Source organism: Platalea leucorodia (genome assembly GCF_965183815.1).
Source record: "Platalea leucorodia genome assembly, chromosome: 9".
Taxonomy (NCBI): Eukaryota; Metazoa; Chordata; class Aves; order Pelecaniformes; family Threskiornithidae; genus Platalea; species Platalea leucorodia.
In genome coordinates, this window is record NC_138831.1 from 26,141,570 (window position 1) to 26,164,750 (window position 23,181).

General features: G+C 50.5%; 1 protein-coding gene across 1 annotated transcript; it reads right to left on the reverse strand.

Annotated features, from left to right (window-relative positions):
• Positions 1–637: 637 nt before the first annotated feature.
• LOC309595024 (antigen-presenting glycoprotein CD1d-like) lies at positions 638–2,690 on the reverse strand. Its single transcript, XM_082321485.1, has 6 exons — positions 2,529–2,690; positions 1,952–2,209; positions 1,512–1,793; positions 1,120–1,404; positions 917–1,013; positions 638–744 (listed from the first exon to the last, which is right to left on the reverse strand). Exons 1-6 carry the CDS (start codon positions 2,599–2,601, stop codon positions 684–686), a joined length of 1,056 nt encoding a protein of 351 aa, XP_082177611.1. The 5' UTR covers positions 2,602–2,690; the 3' UTR covers positions 638–683.
• Positions 2,691–23,181: the final 20,491 nt, after the last annotated feature.

The following is a 23,181-nucleotide window of genomic DNA, read 5'->3' on the forward strand; positions in this document are numbered from 1 at the left end:
TTTTTTTTTTTTGCTTTGGTGTTTCCTACAATTAGCACCAATAATTCAGGGGTACTCCAGCTTCCATTTGCAGCTGGTCAAAACCTCCCTGAGCCCATCCAAATCCTGAGGAAAGGCACATGTTCTTAGTGAAAACATGAATGTTTTAATTTCATTTTATACACATCTGCAGCTCCCACAGATTACATCAGACTTTCAGTGTTACTCAGCACTTTGTAAAATGGTTTGCGGCCAGGTGCAGTTAGTCTATGTGGAATAGTTCAGTCTCAGCACAACTTTTTCTGGAATATGGTTAATAAAGGCAGCTTTTAGGAAAAAATACTAGAAAGAGACAGTAGAAGGGCACAGCTTACCACCTAGTGATAAATGTGTTATTGTACCAGAACTCGGAGAAATTGCTGCTGGGCATTGGGGTGCCCTGAAGAGCCTCAGTGGGTGCAAGGGGCAGGGCTACAACAGGAGAGGTGATCATGTGTAACGAGTGAGGAGGTCTCAGACTTGCATCCTTGTCTGCTTAGCAAATTGAAGCAAGTCAGGAGCCCCCCAGGTTTCCCCCCTGTGTCTCTGAGTCGAGTTGATCTTGCACTTGGCAATGCCCAGAATTTTGTCAAAGCAAAAAAAGGTAGAGTTTTTGTCCCTGTGAGAGTGGTGGAAGGAACAGGGGCTGTGGGCTCCCTTCTGGGCTAAGCTTCTTTGCTCAGGATGGAGTTCCTGGACTCTGATTCCTCTGTCTGCTGGTGCTTTCTGAAATGAGAGGGGAACAACTCACGGATGCTCCATGGAAGAGACTTCATGGAGATGCAGACAGCAGCTGGCAGGGCTGGAGCAGGAGCTTCGCTGCTAAGTGCAGCAGTCCCCTGGGGCATTTCCTCCCCTCCTCTCCCACTGCTGCTCCGTGGGGCAGAAAGGGCCTCACCTGCATCTCCACACCCAAAGCACTGTGACGGCAGCCGTGGCCACGGCTGCCAGCAGCCCAACCCCGAGCCCTGCGATCAGCACCACCTCTGAGTTCCCTGAGAAACACAAGCAGAGACTGCCGTGAGCTTTCCCAGCTTTGCTCCATCCCGTGGCGCAGGGCGGCTCAGAAGCCCCATCCCTGTCCCCCTGGGTGGCACCTACCCCATGGGATGAGGAGGCTGCGGGTGCCCAGGCTGCTGTGGCGCACGCGGCAGGCATAACTGTGCCCATCTTGGGGGACCACGGCCAGGACGCTGCGGAGCTGGTAGGTGAGGTCGGCGTTGGGCAGGATGGTGCTGGTGTTGAGCGCTGGGCCCGGCGGCACCTCCTGGCCATCCCGCAGCCAGGCCACACTGATGGACCGTGGGTAGAAGCCGGTGACACGGCAAACCAGCAGGAGCTGGTGTGGTGTGGGTGTGTGGGTGAAGACTGTGGCCACAGGCGGCTCTGGGGGGGCGAGAGCAGAGCAGTGGGGGGAGCCCTGGTGGGGCACCACTTGGCCCCAGTGTGTGTGGTGCTTTGGGGTGGCTGTGCCTGGGTCAGGGTGGTCTCACCTTGTCTCTCCAGAGCTGCCTTCCCGTAGTGCAGAAACATCTCCAGGTCGTCAGCACAGGTATCATTGAAGAGGAATTCCATCAGCTCGCTGAAGGCAGTATAGTTCTGTAGAACAGCCTGGACGTACCGTGACAGGATGGTGTCTTGGGATAAGAGCCAGGTGGCATTGTCCATGTTGAAGCTGAGGAAGTCCTGGCTATTGTAGCCCACATAGATGAAGGCCCGGGAGGTCCTGTTGGGGTAGAGCTGGCAGCCCGCCATGCATTGGGCCACGAAGGGGTCTGGGGGGGCAGAGAGGAGAGAGAGGTTGCATGAGGGGCTGGGACTGCCTTCCTATGGACATGGTCAGCATCTCCTGTGCAGCACCAGCATTGCTGAGTACTTCCCCACTTCTCAGATGCTGTTCAGAGAGGGGATGCAGAGAAGACTGAGTACTCACAGGGCACATCTTTCTGCATGGCACCTTCATTGATCAGGTGGTTGAACTGCTGGAAATAGATCTTGATCATGTTCTCAATGGTGTCCCAGTCACTGCGGGGTAGGGCTGGGCGCACCCAGGGCTGGTAGAAGCGGATGGTCCAGGTGTGCATATCAAAAGAACCGAGCTCGATGTCTTCCAGCAGGGCCAGCCCCTCCGTGTCCACGAAAGAGGTGTTTTGGAAGGTGGAGGTCTGGAGCAGCCGGATAGTGAAGGTCCCTACACAAGACGGGTCAACAGGGGGAGATGGGAGTAGGAGGAGAGGGCTGGGAAAAGTGGAGGGGCTGAGGGATGGGTCCTCGGGGTTGCAGAGACCTGTGGACCCCCATAAATCCCTGCATCCTTGGCAGCCCAAGCTTGCACCCCCTGCACCCACCTGGGGTGGCTGTACCCCTGCCAGGGAGGAGGTGTGGAGCCAGGGGACAAGAAAGGGTGAGGAGGCAAGTGCCCAAGGCAGGTGGGGAGCAGGAAGCCCCTTGCCTGTGGGGTCCCACGGGGGCATGGGAGCAGATGTGGATGCGCCAAGGCTCCCACTTACCCTCCAGGTCTGCCCATGTCCCAGATAGGAGGAGAAAGTAGAGGAGGAGGAGGCAGTGGCAAGGGGGTTGCATGGTGCCAGCAGCGAGGGTCCGAGTGAGCGTGCAGTAGTGGGTGCAGCAGCAGGAGGAAAGGACTGTGAGAGATGTGGCCACACACTTCTCCTCAGGGTGTCTCTGCCCAGGCAGTTCTGCTGGTGCTAGTGGCCCTGGCAGCCAATGGGGCTGTCACTGGGGTTTTGAGGAGGGGCCTGAGGTTCCTGCTTGGGGTGGGCTGGTCTGGGGCACACTGAGTATGGCTGTGAGTGCTGGGGGAATTTGGGTGGGAGCAAGGCCATCCCACTGGCTGTAGGAGGGGTGTCCCTCATGGCTGTGGCAGCACCTTGACAATCAGGACAGTGTGGTGGAGGTGCCGCCTGGCTATGGGCTGCATCCACTGTCCCTGATGGGAATGCCCCTTGCTGCCACTCATGCCTAGCATGTCTGGCCCTGCATAGCACAGACATCTCCATCCTCACTGTGCTGCCTACCTAACCGCGCAGATTTGCCCTAAGGTGGCTATCTTTCCCACAGGGAAGGTGAACCCAGTTCCCACAGCTTGGCCACATGCCTGGGCTCCCCATGCTCAAAGGATGTGCACTGGCCCCATGCCTCTTTGTCATCTCCTGGCTGTCCCGCAGCCAGGCCATGCTGATGGTGATGTGGCAAACCAGCAGGAGCAGAGCTGGGCCAGGTGTGCAGGCGATGACCGTGGCAATGGACGGCTCTTGGGGGGGGGCGAGAGTGAGGAGAGCTGGTGATATCCCCTGACACCCTTGGCACCGCTGGCCTGATCCTGGGGAAGGGGCTCCCCAGGGAGCAGGTGACGAGCAGTTCCCACCCGACCCACAGCGGCGGGGCTGGGGATGGGTGCAGGCAGGGCTGGAGGAATCGGCTCCTCCAGGAGCTCCTCTTAGGGCATGGGAAATGGATGGGCTGGAGTGGCTGGAGTGTGACAGTCTCCAAGGGGAGAGATGGGCTGCAGGGCCTGGAAGGGGCTGTTTCCCAATGACAGTCATCGGACCCTCAGAGCGGCAGCACTTGGCTGGGCAGGATCCCCAAGCTGGGATGGGGATGGGACCATATTCCCCCCACCCCGAGGCCCATTCCAGGGGGCTGTGGTAGACGAACAGCCTCTTCATTTCCCTGGAGCGCCATCCGGGCCATAGGGCCTGGGAGCTGCCTCTCTGCTTCCCTGCACCCCACAGGGCTGGGGAGCTCCAACTCTCCTGTAAACGCCCCCAGGAGAGGGCCTGGAGTTGAGCTGCAGCCTGGCACTCCCCTTTCCTTCCCACCGTCTTTGGTGGGGAACCCTGTCCCCCTCCTCAAGTGCTCCCTGGGCGTGGGAACAGGAACTGTGGGGGCCATCCCCCTGCTCTGTCCCCATTGTCACCAGTGTCCCAGCTCTGGAGGGACTGGGGTGACCAGAGCCATCCTGACCCCCACAATGTTCCCTACTCACTGCTCCTCCCCGGCTGTCCCCTGGCACCTCCCCTCACCCTGCAGTTTCTCTTCCCCTTTCCTGGGGGTGCCTGCATTGGGGGCGAAGGCAGAACCGAAACCACAGCCAAGGAGAAGTTTGAGGGGGTGTGCCCCGGTAACCTCCAAACACAACCGGGGCCAAGGTTTCCCCTCTTCAATGTGGCAGGGCGCCATGTGACCCCTCCAAGCGCAACTGGGACCAGGTGTCCCTGCTCCATGTCTTCATCTTGGGTGTCCCCAGCTGTGGTGGGGACATGGGGAAGGCCATATGGGGCTGCTGTGGGCTGAGATCCAGCACCCCATGACTCTGAGTCAGACACGGGGAGATAAGTACACCGACCCCCCTTCCCTTCCGTGGAACTGTCCTATGGAGAAGTTGGGATGCTGCGGTGGCCTGGCAGGCCCAGAAATGGCACCAACAGTCCCACTTCCCCAGCAGCTCACCTCGGCATCATCCAGGGGATGTCCGGCCATGCCACCACGATGTCCACACATATCCCAGCAGGGCCACCTGTGCCAGGGTCAGAGGAGAGTGTTTGCCTGGTGGGATGGCAAAGCGCAGCTGTGGGGTGGCCAGTGAGGGAAGGGGCAGGGGGATGTTTGTCAATGGAGTCCTATGAGGTGACTATTTGTCCTCACGGTCCCCCCTAGGGTCACTTCTTGCTCAGCAACTGGTAGGCCATTAGCAGGCCTCTGGCTTGTGCAGGTGCATGTGAGGTCACTGGTGGCTGAGTAGCTGATAGGGCAGTTGCAGGCACTTGGCTTGTGCAGGTGCATGTGATGTCACTGACACCTCTCCTCCCACTTTCCAGTCTCCACTCCCCTCATTATTGTCACAGGTTACAGTTATTTCCTTTGATGCTGCAGCAGAGACATGGGAGGTTGCGCTCAGTGCACAGCCATTTCTTTTGGCCACTTTGTGTTCCTGAAACTTTTCTTCTTCTGCTTCTTCCTTCTTGCTTGTTTCCTTTTCTTCAGAATGGATCCTCTATGGTCCACAGTCCCTTTGGGGAAGTACCTTTACTGGCACGGTCTTATTCATAGGACACAGTCTCTTTGGGGCGTACCTGCTCTTTCATGGAGCACCTCCTACTGCTCTGACCTTGCTGTTTCCTTTTCTGGATGTTTACTTCTCTTTCCTAAATAAATTGTCAAAGAAGTGCCATGAACTGCTCTTGTTCAAAGAGGTGAGCTGACTGGAACCAGCCATCAGCAGCACAGGGCACTTCATGATCTCCTTCCTCAGAGGTCATCCTGGTAGCCCTCCTTCTCCCCCTCCCCTCCTAAACCTTGCCAATTTTGCCTAATACAATTATTTACTGCAGTACAGCTACAATGGCTTGAACTGGATGACTCTGGCTGAGATTTTATTGGGGTTGGTGCATATTCACCATAGTAGGATAAAAGTTACATTTATGAGGCACTGCAGTGCACTTCCGCCTTTCTAATTTAGCTTAAGGATGGCTTGCTGATAACAGCTGTCATTAAGAAACAAATAAGAAACATGGTCATAACCCGACCTCCACTTGGGAACTGCTTTTAACTGAGAATCTTGTCCTTGGCTCCCCTCTGTGCTACACAGGAGTTGTAGCTCTGTCTGTACCTCTTCGTTCCTGACACCAGTCCTGTCCTGACTTGGATCTGAATTGTCACCTTAGATTTGCTGGGTGACCACTGGACTCCTGGCTGATGCTCATGACAATCTCTAGACGTGATTCTTACCCTGAGTTTGCTTTGACTTCCTGGATCCTTGTTGGTGATGTATCAACCTTCCTAGCTCACCTTCCCTTGTAGAGCAGCCTGTCCTTGACACCATAGCTGTCAATGGAATAGAGTGGGTTTACCCTAGGACTGCCCAGGGAGCTTTTGTACATGAAGAATGATTTATTCATAAATCTTGGCCACTTGGTCTTTGCTGGAGCTACACCATTTTCACATCAGCTGGAGACCTGATTCTTTGTCCTCAGTGATGCTACGTTATTTTGCCCTTTGTGAAATGAGACATTTTTCCCAGAGGTTTAAGTGATCCAAACTATAAACTGGTTATATATCCCATTAAGTAAACTGTCCAACTAGTCAAATTGGCTTTGATCCACTGATACATTTTAGGCTGAGAAGCCTTGCACTTCCAAAATTATTTTTCCCAAGAATGGGATGGATCGTGCCTGAGAACTCCCTGCCTCTCTCCACTAAGTGTTGATGGAGCCTAGGTGATCAGACCTATGCAAAATGTGCATGTGCCTATTGGTACAGAAGATGAACCTCTTCATTTCCACCCCTCCCTCATTTTGCTTATTAATGATGCCTTTCTTCTGTTCATATAGAGAGACCTAAAGCCATCTAGACATCAAAATGAGGTGCCTCAGGGTGGGGGGCAACTTACTGTGGGTGATTTCACATAATGATACAACTTGCCCTATTTCTCTTATTAGAACATACTAAACTTTGAATGGGTTTGGTAGCACACAGAACTTAATTGCTTCCCTCATATTTCATGGTTAAAGTTTGCTCAACAAACACAGAAACTTAACTATTCCAAGTTGGATATTTCATAGTTATGAAATAGTCATTCTACCTCAAGGGAGAAACCAGCACCAAGGAGCAACATATACTTTTTGCCTCCCCTATACTCTCATTTTCTCAAATACATCCACCATCTCCCACATTACATTATACTATGGGTGTAAAAACAATTTAAGGTTTCTCTCAGCTTTTCAGATAGCTGAGTTTAAGTCTTGGTATAAACTGTAGCAACAGGCTGCCCCCCTATAACAGCTGTAGATGAGTGCACTTATTAATCCTGATGTTAGTCAAAGAAACCTTGGTAGATGTGAATTATCTATCCAAACAACATTGTCTTTCTTGTAGGTGATTATAGTTGAGCTACTTTAATGGAAGAAACATTCACTTCAAGGACACAAGTCATCTCATACTAGCATAGGTTTCAAAGCTTGGGGAACACATTCATCCCCTCAAGTCACTATTTCTAAATATTAACTGTAAAGGTACAAACCATTTCCTAACTGCAGACATCTGATGACATTTGAGATACCCAAGGATAATGAGCATAGCCTTGATTTACTACTGCAGAAGGCCAGGTCTCACATGTCGTTTCTGCCAGTCCCAAACACTCACCTTGGACACCAAAGGACATCTCAAGTGGCGTAAGGCACCAGTGCATGGGCAAATGAGTCAAACCCCATCTAAAAGCTTGTGAAGAAATTACTGAAGGAATGATGTCATATGTCTCATCTGTTAGCAATGGAGTTGTGACCTCAGACTAGAGGTGTCTGATGTCATTTTAGGTGATCCAGCATCTTTTTCCTGCTTCAAAGCAGTTCAAGTTTCCTATAGGTCCTCTTTCATTCCTCTCAGCCTCAGGCAGACCTGTCAGATAGCCAGGGACATTTCTGAGAACACTAGACAGATTTGTTCAAACAAGCAAAATAAGACCTATGTGTCTTTTCCATCAATTCCTAAAATGAGAGGGGATGACCTAATCATTGAGTTTAAACATGCTATAAACCTAAGGGGAGAAATCTCAGGACCATTCCATTCTGTGTGGCAGGGTGACTGAGGATCTTCAAGCAGCTAAAGGAGAGCAATGTTAAAAAAAATTAAGAAAGGAAAAGCATTTGAAAATGACAGGACTTCAGTCTAACACAGTGAGTGATAACAACTTGTCCTCAAGCATGGAGAATAGGGTGGTTCTTTCCCCTTGGGCACTTTCATCCCATTTTGCATAGTTGTCTGGAGATCAAAGCATTGCTCCAGAAAATCCTGCTATCGAATGATTAAGAAACAGAAGGTATCTACCCTTTATTTAAGGAAATGTTTCTTCTTTTCTTCTCTAATTGGCTACACAAAACTCCTCCTTCCCAGCTTTCTTTTTATAAGCATTGTCCTCAAAGCTTTCTTCATATTTTGATTTCTTAGACTGCATATCATTGGATTCAATGTGAGAGTGGCCACACTGTACACCACTGATACAATTTTGTTCATATTCAAGGAAGTCCTTGCTGCTGCACTTAAATACATGAAAATCCCTGCCCCACAACACAATGAGAGAACCATGAGATGGGAAACACAAGGGGAGAAGGCTTCAGTAGAAGGGGTATTCAGAATGGTGATGACAATATAGATGTAAGACATAGCCATAGGAAGGTGCTCAAAATCACTAGAGAAGAAACTATCAATATCAACTTTTGCATCACATACGTGCCCACACATGCCAATTGCAGCAGTGGTAGAATATCACAGAAGTGTTTAACTACACTGGAGCCACAAAAAGGTAAACCAGTCAGTAAAATGGCAGGCATCAAAGGTGACAGAGAGCCTCCAATCCAGCAAAGGAGGATGATCTGTGTGCTTGTTTGTTGTGGTTTAACCCTAGCCAGCAACTATGCACCACACAGCTGCTCACTCACTCCCCCCCGGTGGGATAGGGGAAAGAATCAGAAGAGTAAAAGTGAGAAAACTCATGGGTTGAGATAAAGACAGTTTAATGGGTAAAGCAAAAGCCGCGCACACAAGCAAAGCAAGGAATTCATTCACTACTTCCCATGGGCAGGCAGGTGTTCAGCCATCCTCAGGAAAGCAGGGCTCCATCACGCGTAACGGTTACTTGGGAAGACAAACGCCATCACGCCCAATGCCCCCCCCTTCCTTCTTCTTCACCCAGCTTATATACTGAGCATGATGTCATATGGTATGGAATAGCCCTTTGGCCAGTCTGGGTCAGCTGTCCTAGCTATGCTCCCTCCCAGCTTCTTATGCACCTGGCAGAGCACAAGAAGCTGAAAAGTCCTTGACTAGTGTAAACTCTGCTCAGCAACAACTAAAACATCAGTGTGTTATCAACATTATTCTCATCCTAAATCCAAAACACAGCGCTCTACCAGCTGCTAAGAAGAAAACTAACTCTATCCCAGCTGAAACCAGGACATTGTTCTTCTACCTGTAACACTAACCTGAAAGTGTAGCATATGGCTATGTATGTCACATGCCATCACTGCAAGCAGAAAATACTCAGCTATCCCAAGGATAAAGAAGAAATAAGACTGCAAGACTCAGCTGGCAAAACAGATAGATAGTCTGATTCCTGCTTACCAGCATGGAGAGCAACTTGGGGACTGTGACTGAGATATACATTATATCCAGGAAGGACAATGCCAGGGAAAAAAACATGGGTGTTGGAAATGACATTCCTTGCTCCCCACAGTAGTTACAACAATTATTCCAATCACCACCTATTCTATTGTTGGCTCCTCGCCCCCTACATTTCTGACAATCTCCCTGACTCCCTCGTGGTGTCCGCCATAGAGACAGAGCTCTGCCTCACCCTCACATTTCTTGAACAATTGCTGCTGCAAGCAGACTGGCCTCTTGCTGTCTTTCCTTTTGCCTTACCTTCTCTAACTTGTGTTTCTTCTTTTCATCTCTACCATCAAAAATGGATATTGCAATGCTCAGATTGTTTTGCAAATTTTCTCCTTGCCACCCCAGCACGCGATCCTTAAAATAGTTACAGATGTCAGGGGTGGCTTGGTTCACAAATATACTAGCAGTCAATGCATCATTAAAATTCTTTTCCAGCATTCACCTGTGTTTTAGGAGGGTTTGGCCTGGCCCAGAAGTCACTGAGGTCCTCATCTGGTTGTTCTTGATATTCTTGCACTTGAGACCAATTTGTGCCCATTTCCCCACATGCTCTGATTGCCTCTATTAAGTTCCAACACATGATTTGCCAGTTTACCATGTCACCTGCTGCATTATAATCATAATGAGGATCAGCAGCTGGGAATGGCTGGCATAACCCTCCACCTTGTCGTGTCAGTTCAGCATCCTTTTCAAATATCGTCTCTCTTTCATCTGCTCTAAATAACTCTTTCAACAGTATTTGAACATCAGAATATGAGGGGTTGTGCCCCATACAGCTCTTGGAAAAGTGTTGAGCACATTGCTTAGCGTCCTCTCGAAGACGTGGCATTTTATTTCCCCAAAGTGCTAAATCTCCTGGATTCCAGGGTTGCTAAGTCTACACATGCAAGACTGGCACAGGAGCAGCAGTGCCTGCATGGGGGCAGCAGCACTTCCCGCAGCAGCTTGGATGGCAGCAGGGTTAGGCATTATGTGAGTGATTAGTGCATACATTTCTACAGGAGAGGGAGAAGCACACCATTCTCCTGGAGAAGCTGGCTGCTCATGGCTTGGATAAGTGCACTCTGCGCTGGGTTAAAAACTGGCTGGACGGCTGAGGCCAGAGAGTGGTGGTTAATGGAATCAAATCCAGTTGGCAGCCGGTCATGAGTGGTGTTCCCCAGGGCTCAGTGTTGGGGCCGGTCCTGTTCAACATCTTCATTGATGATCTGGATGAGGGGATCGAGTGCACCCTCAGTAAGTTTGCAGATGACTCCAAGTTGGGTGGAAGTTTTGATCTGCTGGAGGGTAGGAAGGCCCTGCAGAGGGACCTGGACAGGCTGGATCATTGGGCCGGGGCCAACTGTATGAGATTCAACAAGGCTAAGTGCTGGGTCCTGCACTTCGGTCACAACAACCCCATGCAACACTCCAGGCTGGGGGAACAGTGGCTGGAGAGCTGCCTGGCGGAAAAGGACCTGGGGGTGTTGGTTGACAGTCGCCTGAACATGAGCCAGCAGTGTGCCCAGGTGGCCAAGAGGGCCAATGGCATCCTGGCTTGTATCAGGACTAGTGTGGCGAGCAGGACCAGGGAGGTGATAGTGCCCCTGTACTCGGCACTGGTGAGGCCGCACCTCAAGTACTGTGTTCCGTTTTGGGCCCCTCACTACAAGAAGGACATCGAGGTGCTGGAGCGTGTCCAGAGAAGGGCAACCAAGCTGGTGAAGGGTCTGGAGCACAAGTCTTATGAGGAGCAGCTGAGGGAGCTGGGGTTGTTTGGTCTGGAGAAGAGGAGGCTGAGGGGAGACCTTACTGCTCTCTACAACTGCCTGAAAGGAGGTTGTAGCGAGGTGGGGGTCAGTCTCTTCTCCCAAGTAACAAGTGATAGGACAAGAGCAAATGGCCTCAAGCTGCGCCAGGGGAAGTTTAGGTTGGATATTAGAAAAATCTTCTCTACCGAAAGGGTGGTCAAGCATTGGAACAGGCTGCCCAGGGAAGTGGTTGAGTCTCCATCCCTGGAGGTATTTAAAAGAAGGGTAGACGTGGTGCTTAAGGACATGGTTTAGTGGTGGACTTAGCAGTGATAGGTTAACAGTGGGACTCGATGATCTTAAAGGTCTTTTCCAACCTTAATGATTCTGTTCTATGATTCTAAGCAAAAAGGAGGGAGTGCACAGGATGGAGCAGCAGAATCCTCGAGCAATTTAGAAAGCAGAGTACTCAAGATGTGATGAGTTTTTGACTTTTTTCACCCTATTTCTTTTTTTCAGGTGAATATCTAATTGTCCCAAACATACCAATAGTCCATTTGTCCTGGGAAACAGTCAAGGGGAGATCACTGCTGTGCAGCCAGCTGCTATGAAGGGAGAGCTCAAGGTCTCATTAAGGCTGCTAATATTTGTAGTGTGAAGTAGTTGGCTGCTGCTCAAACCACAAGTACATGCATCCCTTTTTGTATTTGGGAGTCTCTGATAATCTGGTTTCAACCAGTTTCATGCCCTTGTCCATGGTCCACAGGCTATTACGCCCACAGGTTCATGTTTAATCATAACGCCTGTTGTTCCTTTATCAGCCTGAACCAAAGTACAGCCAAATTGATTAAGGAGTTAGCAAATCCATCATAGTCTCTAGGTTGTACTTGGACCAGTTTCCAAGCTTCTCTTGCATCAGGAAGAATAGCAGAAGACAACTCTGTAACTGTGTGCCTAAAATGGTATGGAACTTTTTACTGTGCATTTCATTCAGCATCCTCTGGGAAGGGAGGAGGGCCAAAGGGAAGAAATAAAATCTTGAAATAGTAATTGTAATTAAACCGGTAATAAGGATGTTTTTCCTTAGCACTAATCTAAGCTCCTTGGGGGCTCCATGTGGGTTGGAGAGTTTTCTGAGGTGCCTTATTAAACACATGAGTAAATGGACTAAGCCACAGTTGCCATCATGTGATTTGATTTTATTCCAGCATGTCATTCAAATAAGAGCACTTATATTTTTGCATTGAATGTTGTGTAGTTTTTTTCTGCTTTTCTTGTATCTGGTTGGAGTCTATAAAGCATGTCTATTATTCTATTGCTGTGGTGACTAGTTAGAAAGGTAGTCTACATTCTTAATTCTTGGTCTTGCAAACTTGCTGAGCATGCTAGATCTAATAAACCATGTGTACAGTTCACTGATTTATCTGTTTGGTTACAGCTACACATGCATGTGAGTAGTGTGCTAAATTGATATGGCATTACTACACAATCCACATATAGACATATCTTTTTAAAAAGCAGGAGAAACTGTTGACCACTGCTACTCTTCCTTCTTGAAGGAGTCACTGCACATTTTCAATTACATCAGTTGGGTGATTTTAATATCAGTGTTAAGAGTGCTACTATCAAATGATGTAGCTTTGTTACTGTGGGCTATATGATCATTTAAATGAATGCCAAGGAGATTTTTACTCCCTCTGCACCAAAGCATTAGTAATCCTATCCGGAGCTATGTTCTAGTTCATGGGTATTCTGCCTGTAAAATTAATGAATGTTGGTTTCTGCGGTGCAGCTGCATATTTCTGGTGAGTTCTAATTTGTGTAATGTTGAAACTTAAAGATAGTAGGGTGTGCTCAGTAATGTTAGCAACATAATAGTTCAGAATACACAAATCATGATCTAAAATTGTATATTAGAAAGAAATGGGTTGAAGTAGGGGGGAAGGTCTCCCATTTCTATCAGTGCATTACATTTTCAAATGTCAGTAATTAGGAGGGTAGAAAGCACAGGTGATGAGAAGAGCTCAGGGGCCAGACATATGGCTGTGAGCTATATGAAATGAAGTTGTAAGCTGTGTTTTCTATTTATTTTGAGTTATTAAATGACTACAGAATGTGTAAATGACTGCTAACTGTGTCTGAAAGGTGTGTGTGGTGCCTAGCAAGGAAGACGTTTTCTACCTCTTTAATGCTCTTTAATTTTTTTTATAAATGATCTGGATGCAGGAGTAGAATGTACATTAAGTAAGTTTGCTGATGATACTAAACTACAAGGAGCTGTGGACTCCGTTGAGGCTAGAGAGGCCTTACAGAGAGACCTGGATGGACTACAGAGCTGGGAAATCACCAACCATATGAAATATAACAAGAGCAAGTGCTGGATTCTCCAGCTGGGACAGGATAATCCTGGTTATATGGACAAATTGGGGGATTGCTGGAGAGCAGCCCTGAGGAAAAAAGGTCTGGGGGTTTGGGTTGATATGAGGTTGAACATGAGTCAACAGTGTGCCCTGGCAGCCAAAAGTACCAACTGTGTCCTCAGGTGCATCAAGCACAGTATCACTAGCCAGTCAAGGGACGTGATTGTCCCACTCTACACTGCACTGGTGCAGCCCCACTTCGAGTGGTGTGTACAGTTTTGGGTGCCTCAATATAAGAAGGACATCAAACTATTAGAGTGTGTCCAGAGAAGGGCGATCAAGATCGTGAAAGGCCTCAAGGGCAAAACTTAGGAGGAGCAGCTGAGGTTACTTTGTTTGTTCAGCTTGGAGAAGAGAAGGCTGAGGAGCAACCTCATCACAGTCTACACCTACAAGGCGGGTAGCGGAGGGGCAGGTGCTGATCTCCTCTCTCCGGTGACCAGTGATAGGACAAGAGGAAATGGAGTGAAGCTGCGTCAGGAGAAGTGCAGATTGGACATTAGGAAAAGGCTCTTCACTGAGCGGGTAGTCAATCACTGGAACAGGCTCCCCAGCCTGTCAGAGTTCAAGCCACATCTGGATGACGCTCTTAGTCTTATGGTTCAGTGTTAGGTAGTCCTGTGAGGAGCAGGGAGTTAGACTTGATCCTTATGGGTTCCTTCCAACTTGAGATATTCTATGATAATATTTCCTCTACTTTTTTTGCTCCCAGACAATTAAAATATTTCAGATATTTTCAGAAACTTTAGAAACCAAGCCTTGAATAAAAATTGAAACAAGTGCAGGTCTTTCTTGCTCTGTAGGGTTTTGTATTCCTGCGTTACTTATAAATATCTCTCTTAATCTATCCAAGTAGCCTGCTGGATTTTCATCCTTGAATCATTTGCATGCATAAACCTTAGTCCAGTCTGTTTTCCTAGGACATACTCGGGAAGCAGCACTCAAAACAGAGCCTCTGTGCTGTTGAAGGTAAGTGTTTGGAATGAGCTGTGCTGCCTGCATGGCTGTGTCATACACCCTTATTAAAGTTTCCTGTGGCACTGCAGCTTTCACAGGCTGATCCCTATCAGCCCAGGCTAATCATTACCTGAAGCTCCTTAAATTTCTCAGGTCTCGATGACAACATAGCTGACAGACCACCTGGACACGTGCACCTTTGTGCTTCTGAGTACAAGACTGTGAGTGAAGTGGGTTTTGTTGTGAAATAAACCCGTCCTTCCCTCCTGCGTGGAGTTCTACTTAACTGCTTTAACATTGCATTACCTGCAACTGCTGAATTCAAAAGTATACGGTAATGACACAGGTAAGCGGATCACTGAACAGCACAATAACCAGCATCTCTTGCTTATGTCACCCAGAGTGACAGCTTCTTCCTTACCTCTTGTGGCCCCAACTGTGCAATGTTCTGCCCATTCTGTGTCTGAAGTAGAGACAAAAAAATTCCCAACACCCAAAAGCACCTAAAAATGTCATATAAAGTGAGAGCTGCCATTTAAGCAAAGACATGATGCACACAATTCTTTCAGCAATGTTTTATTGGCACAACACTGTGACACACATCACTTCAATGTTATTTCATTTGGCATAGGACAGAAATTCCTCTATTTTTATGTGCATCTAGTATTGAATGCATCCCTGAACACGCATGCATTTCAACTTGAAAACGATGGCTGCTTGTCTACACTCTCTGCCCACAGATCACTGGAGCCCCCCTGCACTGTGCTGCCAGACAAGGAGGGCCGAGGGCGTGCAAGGCACCTCCACTGGCCCCATCGCACTGTGCTGGGCAGCAACACCTACCTGAGCATGCCCGCACTCTCTGTGTTAAGCCCACGCAGCTGTTTTGCTGCCGTTTATTTTTCACCCTGGGCAGGCTCTGGCTGGAGCCTAACGCTGCTGCTCTCTGGCAGGATGGCTATGGGAAGCGGGGGGGGGGGAAGGAGCCCTCACCTGGAACAGCCCCCGGCACCCTCACTCAGTATCCCGGCGGGAGTGGAGCGTGGCACTGTGGGCCCGGACCCTGCCAGCCCCCCGGAGCCATACGCCGAAGGGGCTGCTCTTGCCTGGGATGCCTGGGCCCGCCCACAGAGCACCGCAGTCGCCCCTCCAGGCTGCCACATGCCAGCCTGCAGCACACGGCACCTCAGCGGCCGCCACGGCCTGGGCCGCCCCACTCAGCCACGCAGCAGCGGAGCTGCCACCCTGGAGCTGCTCAACCCGGAGCTGCCGCCTTGGCTGTGAGGCCTGAACATGCCGCCGCTTCCAGGTGCCAGGCCCAGAGCGCTCTGCCGCCGGTGGGGGAACGGTGGTGTCTGGGCGGGTGCAGCCAGGCCTGTCACCCATACCCTGCAAGAGGCTCTTGTGCCTGGGGCCCGTGTCCTCTGTCGCTGCCTTCGTCTCCCTGGTCACACTGGCCCTTGGAAGCCCCAGGCGCTGTGGAGCAGAGGGACAGGGTGAGGACCCGCGGCGAGAAGGAGCAGGGCAGGTCACGCTGACACTCGTCCTACAGGAGTCCAGGGCCTGGCAGGATGCATCCATGAGGGCGCAGGGCCACACTCCATGACCTTTGGAAGGTACCAGCAATGAGGGAAGTTCCTGTGACTGGAAGAAAGCAAATGCCACTCCCCTCTTCAGGAAGAGCAAGGAGGAACTGCGGAGCTGCTGGCCAGATGGCTTTACCTCGATCCCAGGGAAGGGGATGGAACAACTAACCCAGGAAGCCATTTCCAGGGGCATTGAAGGACAAGAGGGTGATCAGGAGGTGTCAGCGTGGATTTGCAAAGGGCAAATCATGCATCCCCAACCTGATCACCCACTGTGAGGTGACCACCTCAGCACACAAGTGATACAGAACTGAGACAACAGAGTATCACGCTGCCACCCAGACAGATGCCGACAGGCTGGAGAAATGGGCTGACGGGAACCTCCTGAACTTCAGCCACGGTACATGCAGAATCCTGCCCCTGGGGAGGAAGAGCCCCAGGCACCAGGACATGCTGGGAGCACCCAGCTGGAAAGCAGCTCTGCAGAGAAGGCCCTGGGGATCCTGGTAGACAACACGTTGAACTCGAGCCAGAAAAGAAGGCTAACGGTGTCCTAGGCTGCATGAGGAGGAGCATTGCCAGCAGGTCGAGGGAGGGCTGAGGCCACCCCTGGAGTGTTGTGTCCAGTGCTGGGCTCCCCAGGACAAGAGAGACAGGACAAACTGGAGAGAGTCCAGCAAAGGGCCACCAACATAGGGAAGGAACTGGAATGTCTCTCCAGTGAGGAGGGGATGAGATGGGACTGTTCAGCCTGGAGAGGAGAAGGCTTGGGGGATCTTCTCCATATATATAAATATCTGAAGGGAGGGTGCAAAGAAGATGGAGCCTGGCTCTTTTCAGTGGTGCCTATGGTCCATCTGGCTCAGGGTAGTCCTCCTTCAGCAGGGGCTTGGACCAGAGGACCTCTGGACTTCCTGCCAACCCCAACTGCTCTGTGAGTGTGTGATGCTGGCACACCAGCCAACAACAACAGGGACGACCTGAAAGGGGCATGAGCAAATGTGGAGGTGTGAAGCACATTGCCAGATGGGCTTTGCATCACAGGGTCTGTCCCTGAGGCTGGGGGAGCTCCTGAGTCCATCCTCAGGTGCTCCCCTGAGAGCCCTGTGATGTCACCAGACAGTCACAGTCACCCCATGACGTCACTTGTGGTGGGCAAGAATACATGCCAGCGTCACATACCGCCAGTGGCACATGAGACATCGAGTCCTGCGCGCAGCACCTGAGCCATTAAGTCCTGCCAACGGCACACCAGACATTGTGACCTGTCAGCAGCTGAGGAGCCATCGAGTCCCACCAGAGGAACCCAAGCCTTTGAGTCCCACCAGCAGCAGCCATCAAGTCCTGCCAGCAGCAGATGAGACATCAAGTCCCGCTAGCAGCTGCCAGGACACCAAGTACCAGCACTGGAGGCACCCAGACATGAGCCAGCAGCACCAGGAGCCACAGGAGATCCTGACTTGGGGACACCTGCCCATCTGCTTGGGTGCCCTCGAAGGCCCTACTGCCATGGACCAAAGCTGGCATGTGTTCTGCCATGACTGCATCCAGCGCTGGGCTGCCACCGCCGTCGCTGCCACCTGCCCGCTCTGCTGGTGGCCCATCATGGCCATCTGCCGCCTGCAGGTGGAAGATGACCATGCTGGAGTGGACCACTGTCGTCATGGCCACTTCCATCCCTATGGAGGGCCATGGTGGCAGGGCCAGCAGCAGCAGCAGCGGGGTCGTGGAGGTCCCCAGTGCTGGAGATTCTCCACTGAGCGTGGGGAGCACAGCCCCCCACGTGCCCTGCCAGCGTTTCTGGAGCCTATCCGGGCAGTGGGACAGTGACACACGCAGCTGGCTCTGCTACCTGCCAGAGAGCAGGGAAGATCCATCATGGTTGCGGAGGGTCCAGGAGGAAGAGCCAGGCTCAGGGGACCATGTGCACTGCCTCCCCTGGCTCCGCTTCTGAGCAGGGCAGCCAGGCCCCCTGGGGTCCCTCTGAAATAAAAACACCGGGGATGCCGAGAGGGGCCACTCTGGGTTTCTTCCGTGCCAGTTTGTTCATTGCTGCAGAACTGGAGGATTGGGAGGGATATGGGAACCGGGGGAGAGGGAAGGATGTGGCTGTGGGAACTTGGGGAGAGGGTGGGATATGGCTCAAGAACTGGTAGAGAGGGAGAAATGTTAATGTTGGAACTGGAGGAGAGGGAGGGATACTGCCCTGTGAACTGGGGGAGAGGCAGCTGAGTTCCTGTGGACTTGGGGAGAAGGAGTGATATGGCATGTGGGAACTAGGGGGAGAGGGTTGGATGAATATTGCCCAGAAATGGGGAGAGGGAGGGATATGGCTGTGGGAATCAGGGGAGAAGGATGAATAAGGTCCAGGACCTGGGGGAGATGGAGAGGTTTGGCCTGGGAAGTGGGGGAGAGGGAGGGACATAGCCCTGGGAACCCTCCCCAGCACTGGTGCTGGTACTGACTCCAGCTCTGGCTCTGCAGCCAGGGAAGGGAAGGATGGCCTTGCAGGCCAGGGGGAGTTTCAGGGCTGCTTCAGCCAGAGCAAGTGAGCAGCCTCTCCTCATAACACTCCTTTGTCTCAGCTTCCCCTGCACCACAGAGCTGGGCCCAGACTGCTGCAAGCCCCAAGGACATCCCAGACCAGGAGCACGCTGAGTCCGTCCCTCACCCCCTTGCCATGCATCCAACACACACAGTAGCAGGAAGCGTTGCTCAGATCCTTCCTGTCCCATGACAGAGCCCCTTCAGAGTAAGCATTAGTTGTCCCAGTGTCTGCTTCTAGCTTCCAGCCCTGAGAGGAGATACTCTGAGGCTCCACTTGCCTGACCTCTCCCCTGTTCTCCTGCCCACTGGGGTGATGGGCTCCAGCCTTGCTCAGAGCTGCTGCCCAGGGAACACTGCAGCAGGTACCACAAAACCTATGTGGGAGAGGACCAGGCAGAGCAGCCCTGTAAAGTCTTGCTCAGCAAACAGGCCCTTCTCGCATGCTTTGGCTTTTGCCTACAAAGCCAAAGGCCCCATTTCCTGCACACAGCACTTCAGAAATGTGCCAAGCCTTCCAGTGGAAGGCACCAAAGGTCTCTGGGAAGGACAGAGCCTGATTCTGGGTCAGCTTTCTCTACTACACCGCAGTAACTTACAGGACAGGCCACAGAGCCTCTCCTCAGGAGACAGCAGCATGGTCCAGCTCTAGCTGTACTTGACCAGACAACCGACAGTTGTAGCTGGAGTAGTGAAGCTACATGCCACCACACGGGTTCTTGGCAAAGACCAGAGACAGCTCAGTGCTTCCTTTGCCTCGCTCAGAACGAGGCTGGGGAGATGTAGGCTGAGACATGCAAATGTCTGAGAATCCATTCTACTTACTGCCTGGATGTCTGCTCTACCAGTTCTTCATCCACAGGCCTGACGGTATCCAAAACATGTCTCCTCACACTCTCCTCCATGCTCCCTGGCCACCTCACCTGTCAGAGAAGGAAAGGGATGGCTCCTGCACACCCCTCTGACATGCTCCAGTCTTTCTCTTTGCTCAAGCAGGGAGGCACAACGTCCCGTCTCAGGGTATCATGAAAGAAGTACAGGTGCCAGCTTGGACAGGTAGGACTAGGAGCGCAGTGTGGGATATCTGAAAAGCCAAGGACATGTAGTGACCAACCCAGACAGACTATGTGGACTTAATCTGCATTTAACACAAGAGGAATTCAAGGATGCTGCGAAGGTCGACTGCGGTTTGGAAGACATGAAACAAGCAGATTAAGAGGAAGAAACTATTGGCTTGCAATGTTGAAAACAAGATATGGGAGAAGCGGGCAGTGCATGTGAACTATTGTTATGAACGAATCAGAATATTGATAGTAGCGCATGAACAGCATATTGCCAAACATAGTTAACCAATTAGCCATAAGTTTATGCATGATTAGGAAGGCAAGAAACTATATTAACTAAGCTGTGTATGTAATAAACCGACATTTTGCTTGATCATATTGATTGTGTGCTGTGTCCGTGACTTCCGCGTCAGCAGGTGGCGCCCGAACAGGGACCCTCAGATCGGAGTTGGATTTTCTGACGAAACCGAGAACGGAGGGGGCGGAAGCCGGCCGAAGGTGAGTGCTGCCCCGGCACTCGGGAGACGCTAGCGCGAAAGGTGGAATCTCACCCTGATCAGGTGAGCGGCCGGGGAGGAGATGGGGGGCTACCACGACAAAAGAAGAGTCAGCGGTGGTTAAGCTCCTCCAACACATCCTTTCAACGAGAGGTGTAAGTTATGACTCGTCTACTCTGAAAGCATTATTGCTCTGGGCAAAAGGAAAGGATTTGATCCCCACGGTTGGAGTTGCCTTTGATGCTATGACATGGGAGAAAATAATAGGGGCAGAACTGTGGGAAGAAATAAGTAAAGGATCCAAAGAGACGAGCAAATTCCCCACTGTGTGGAGACTGATTAATGAAACTTTAAAAAGCATGGGGGAGGAGCGGCAAGTCGCTGCATCGGCATTCGCGGCTTTGACTCCAGGTGGCGGGCTCACCTCTGCAACCAGTATGTTGTTTTCGGGTCCGACAATCCCTGCAGCGACCCCGGCCCCCGTTGCAGGAGGGGTCCGGATCCTAGCAGGGACTGCAACTGCAGCTCCCACCACCACCGAAGTGCAGTCACCAGAAAAAAACGCTGCGGAGGCTAGTCCACCATCGCCCGATGTACCACAGTCGGACCGCCCTCCGAGTTACGATGAGGCTGATCCACCAAATCGACCTCCCTCACCGGTGGCAACCACCTCACTTTACCCTGCTTTGCCACCAGGTGGCGAAGAGGAGGAGGAAAACAATGGTGTTCTAGAGGAGAAAGCTGAATTACAGGAATTGATAAAAAGACTAGAGACTTTAGAAGCGCGATTGGTGGACCCGCCAGAAAACCCACCAATGTCACTGTCCGCATTATACCGAGGACGGTCAGCACCCAACGTTTTTGCTCCAACTAGGACACCGGTGGAAACTGGTGCTTTTCCGTCTTTGCCACCACAACAACCATCGGGGGGGGGGGGGGGGTGTATTCGGGCAAGGGATGTTGGTGGGAGGAGTTGGGGATCCGTCAATGCGATGGAAAGGTGTTATCCGAGATGCCATGATAGAGGGACAGGTTTTACCCATGGCTTTTCCTGTTGTAGTTGATAATAATGGGAGAGGTGTATGGGAAGCACTGGACTGGAAAATATTGAAGGAAGCGAAAAGCGCTGTTACTCAATATGGTTTAAAATCACCATAAACTCAATCTATATTCCAGCACATTTTTTCAGCACAGTTATTAACTCCTTATGATTCTAGAATGATTGTCCAGATGCTATTACCACCATCGCAACAACTACAATTTTTCCAACATTGGCAAACTGCCTGTGATAGGGCAGCTTCAATACCTCGACAACAAGGCGATCCGTTATTTGGAATACAGGCTCAAATGTTAATGGGCGCAGGGCCTTTTACGCGACCTGATTGGCAAGCGCAGTTTGCTACCGAGGTATTGCAATTGAGTCAGGAGTTAGCTTATAAAGCTCTTATTAACGTGCATGATGAGAAAATTAGACCTGCTTTTACTGCTGTAAGGCAGGGACCCACTGAATCGTACGGCAAGTTCATTGATCGTTTGCACGCTGCAATTATGGCTCATCCAGATATGGAGGAAATGAAAGTAAAGTTCTTAGATATGCTTGCTTTTGATAACGCTAATGAAAAAACAAAAAGAGCACTCTGTGTGTTGCCAAGAGGATCCAACACAGGACAGTTGCTAGAGGCTGCTGAGCGAATGTTAGAACAAGAAAAGGCTACAGTTATGGCCACAGCTGTAGGTGCAGCAGTGAAGCCGTTGGTATCAAAAAAGCAAGGGGGAAAAAAGGACAAGAAGTGCTTTAATTGTGGAAAACTAGGCCATTTTAAAAAAGAATGTAGGAGTCCAATTAATACTGAGGGTTGGAAAGAAAAATGGTGTACGAATTGTAAAAAAGATAATCACGACACCCAAGAATGTCGAAAATCGGGAAACACAGCGCGGAGCGCGCCACACCCACGCGTGAAGACACAAGTGCAGGGTGCTTGGACCGCTGCGCAGCCGCCACAGCCGGTAGCGCCGGAGTGGACCTGGCAACAGCAGTAGACATAACTTTAACAACGTCTGAGGTTAAATTAATTGATTCAGATCAACAAGGACCTCTGGGGCATGGGTTGAGTGCATTGCTCATAGGCCGTTCTTCAATATCACGAAAAGGTACATTTATAGTACCAGGACTCATCGATGCGGATTTCTGTGGAACCATAAAGATTATGGTATATACCTTAACGCCACCACTTACAATACCAGCACAGTCTAAAATAGCTCAATTAATACCATTTCATGCGTGTGTCCCTAAAGCGCATTCAATTGTATGTGGGCATGGAGGTTTCGGATCCACAGGAGTACCAAATGTGTTATTAGCAATAGATATTACCAAAGGAAAACCTGAAGAGAGGGTAACATTAAGACATCCTAATGGACAATCTTTAGTACTGTCAATGTTAATTGACACGGGGGCAGATGTAACTATTGTCCCTATCACAAAATGGCCTCGTAATTGGCCAGTGGTACCTGCAGCTACCAGTGTTGTGGGAGTCGGGGGGGGGGCACAATGCACGATGATTAGCAAATTACTGATAGCATTCAATTTTGAAGACGGTGCCACTGTTACCACAAGGCCATATGTAATGCACTTGCCTTTAGCTCTTATAGGTCGGGATATATTATCCCAAATGGGAGCCAAACTTCTAACCCAGCATTTTCAGGAGCGGCCATGGTTGAGCAGCCCATCTTAAAACTCACCTGGACTACGACAACGCCAGTGTGGGTAGACCAGTGGCCACTGAAACAGGAGAGGCTGCATATTTTACAAAATTTAGTTAAAGAACAGTTAGGAGCAGGTCAGACCACAGAAGATCATACTCAAAACAGACATTAAGATGCTCTCAGATGTTCAAAAACTAATGGGAGATTTACAGTGGGTAAGGTCAGTTAGTGGAAAAACTAATGATGATCTAGCTCCCTTGATGCCTCTGTTGGGAACCTCAACCAGAGCCGATGAACGACGAAGCCTGACGAAGGAACAAGAGCAGGCATTGGATCACATTATAAAAAAGGTTTTGACAACAGTTGTACAAAGAAAAATCAGTGATTTGCCTTTGCAATTTTTAATTGTTAACTCATCACCCAACCGAAAACACTTAATAGGACTGATAATCCAAATAGATAGCCCACGCATC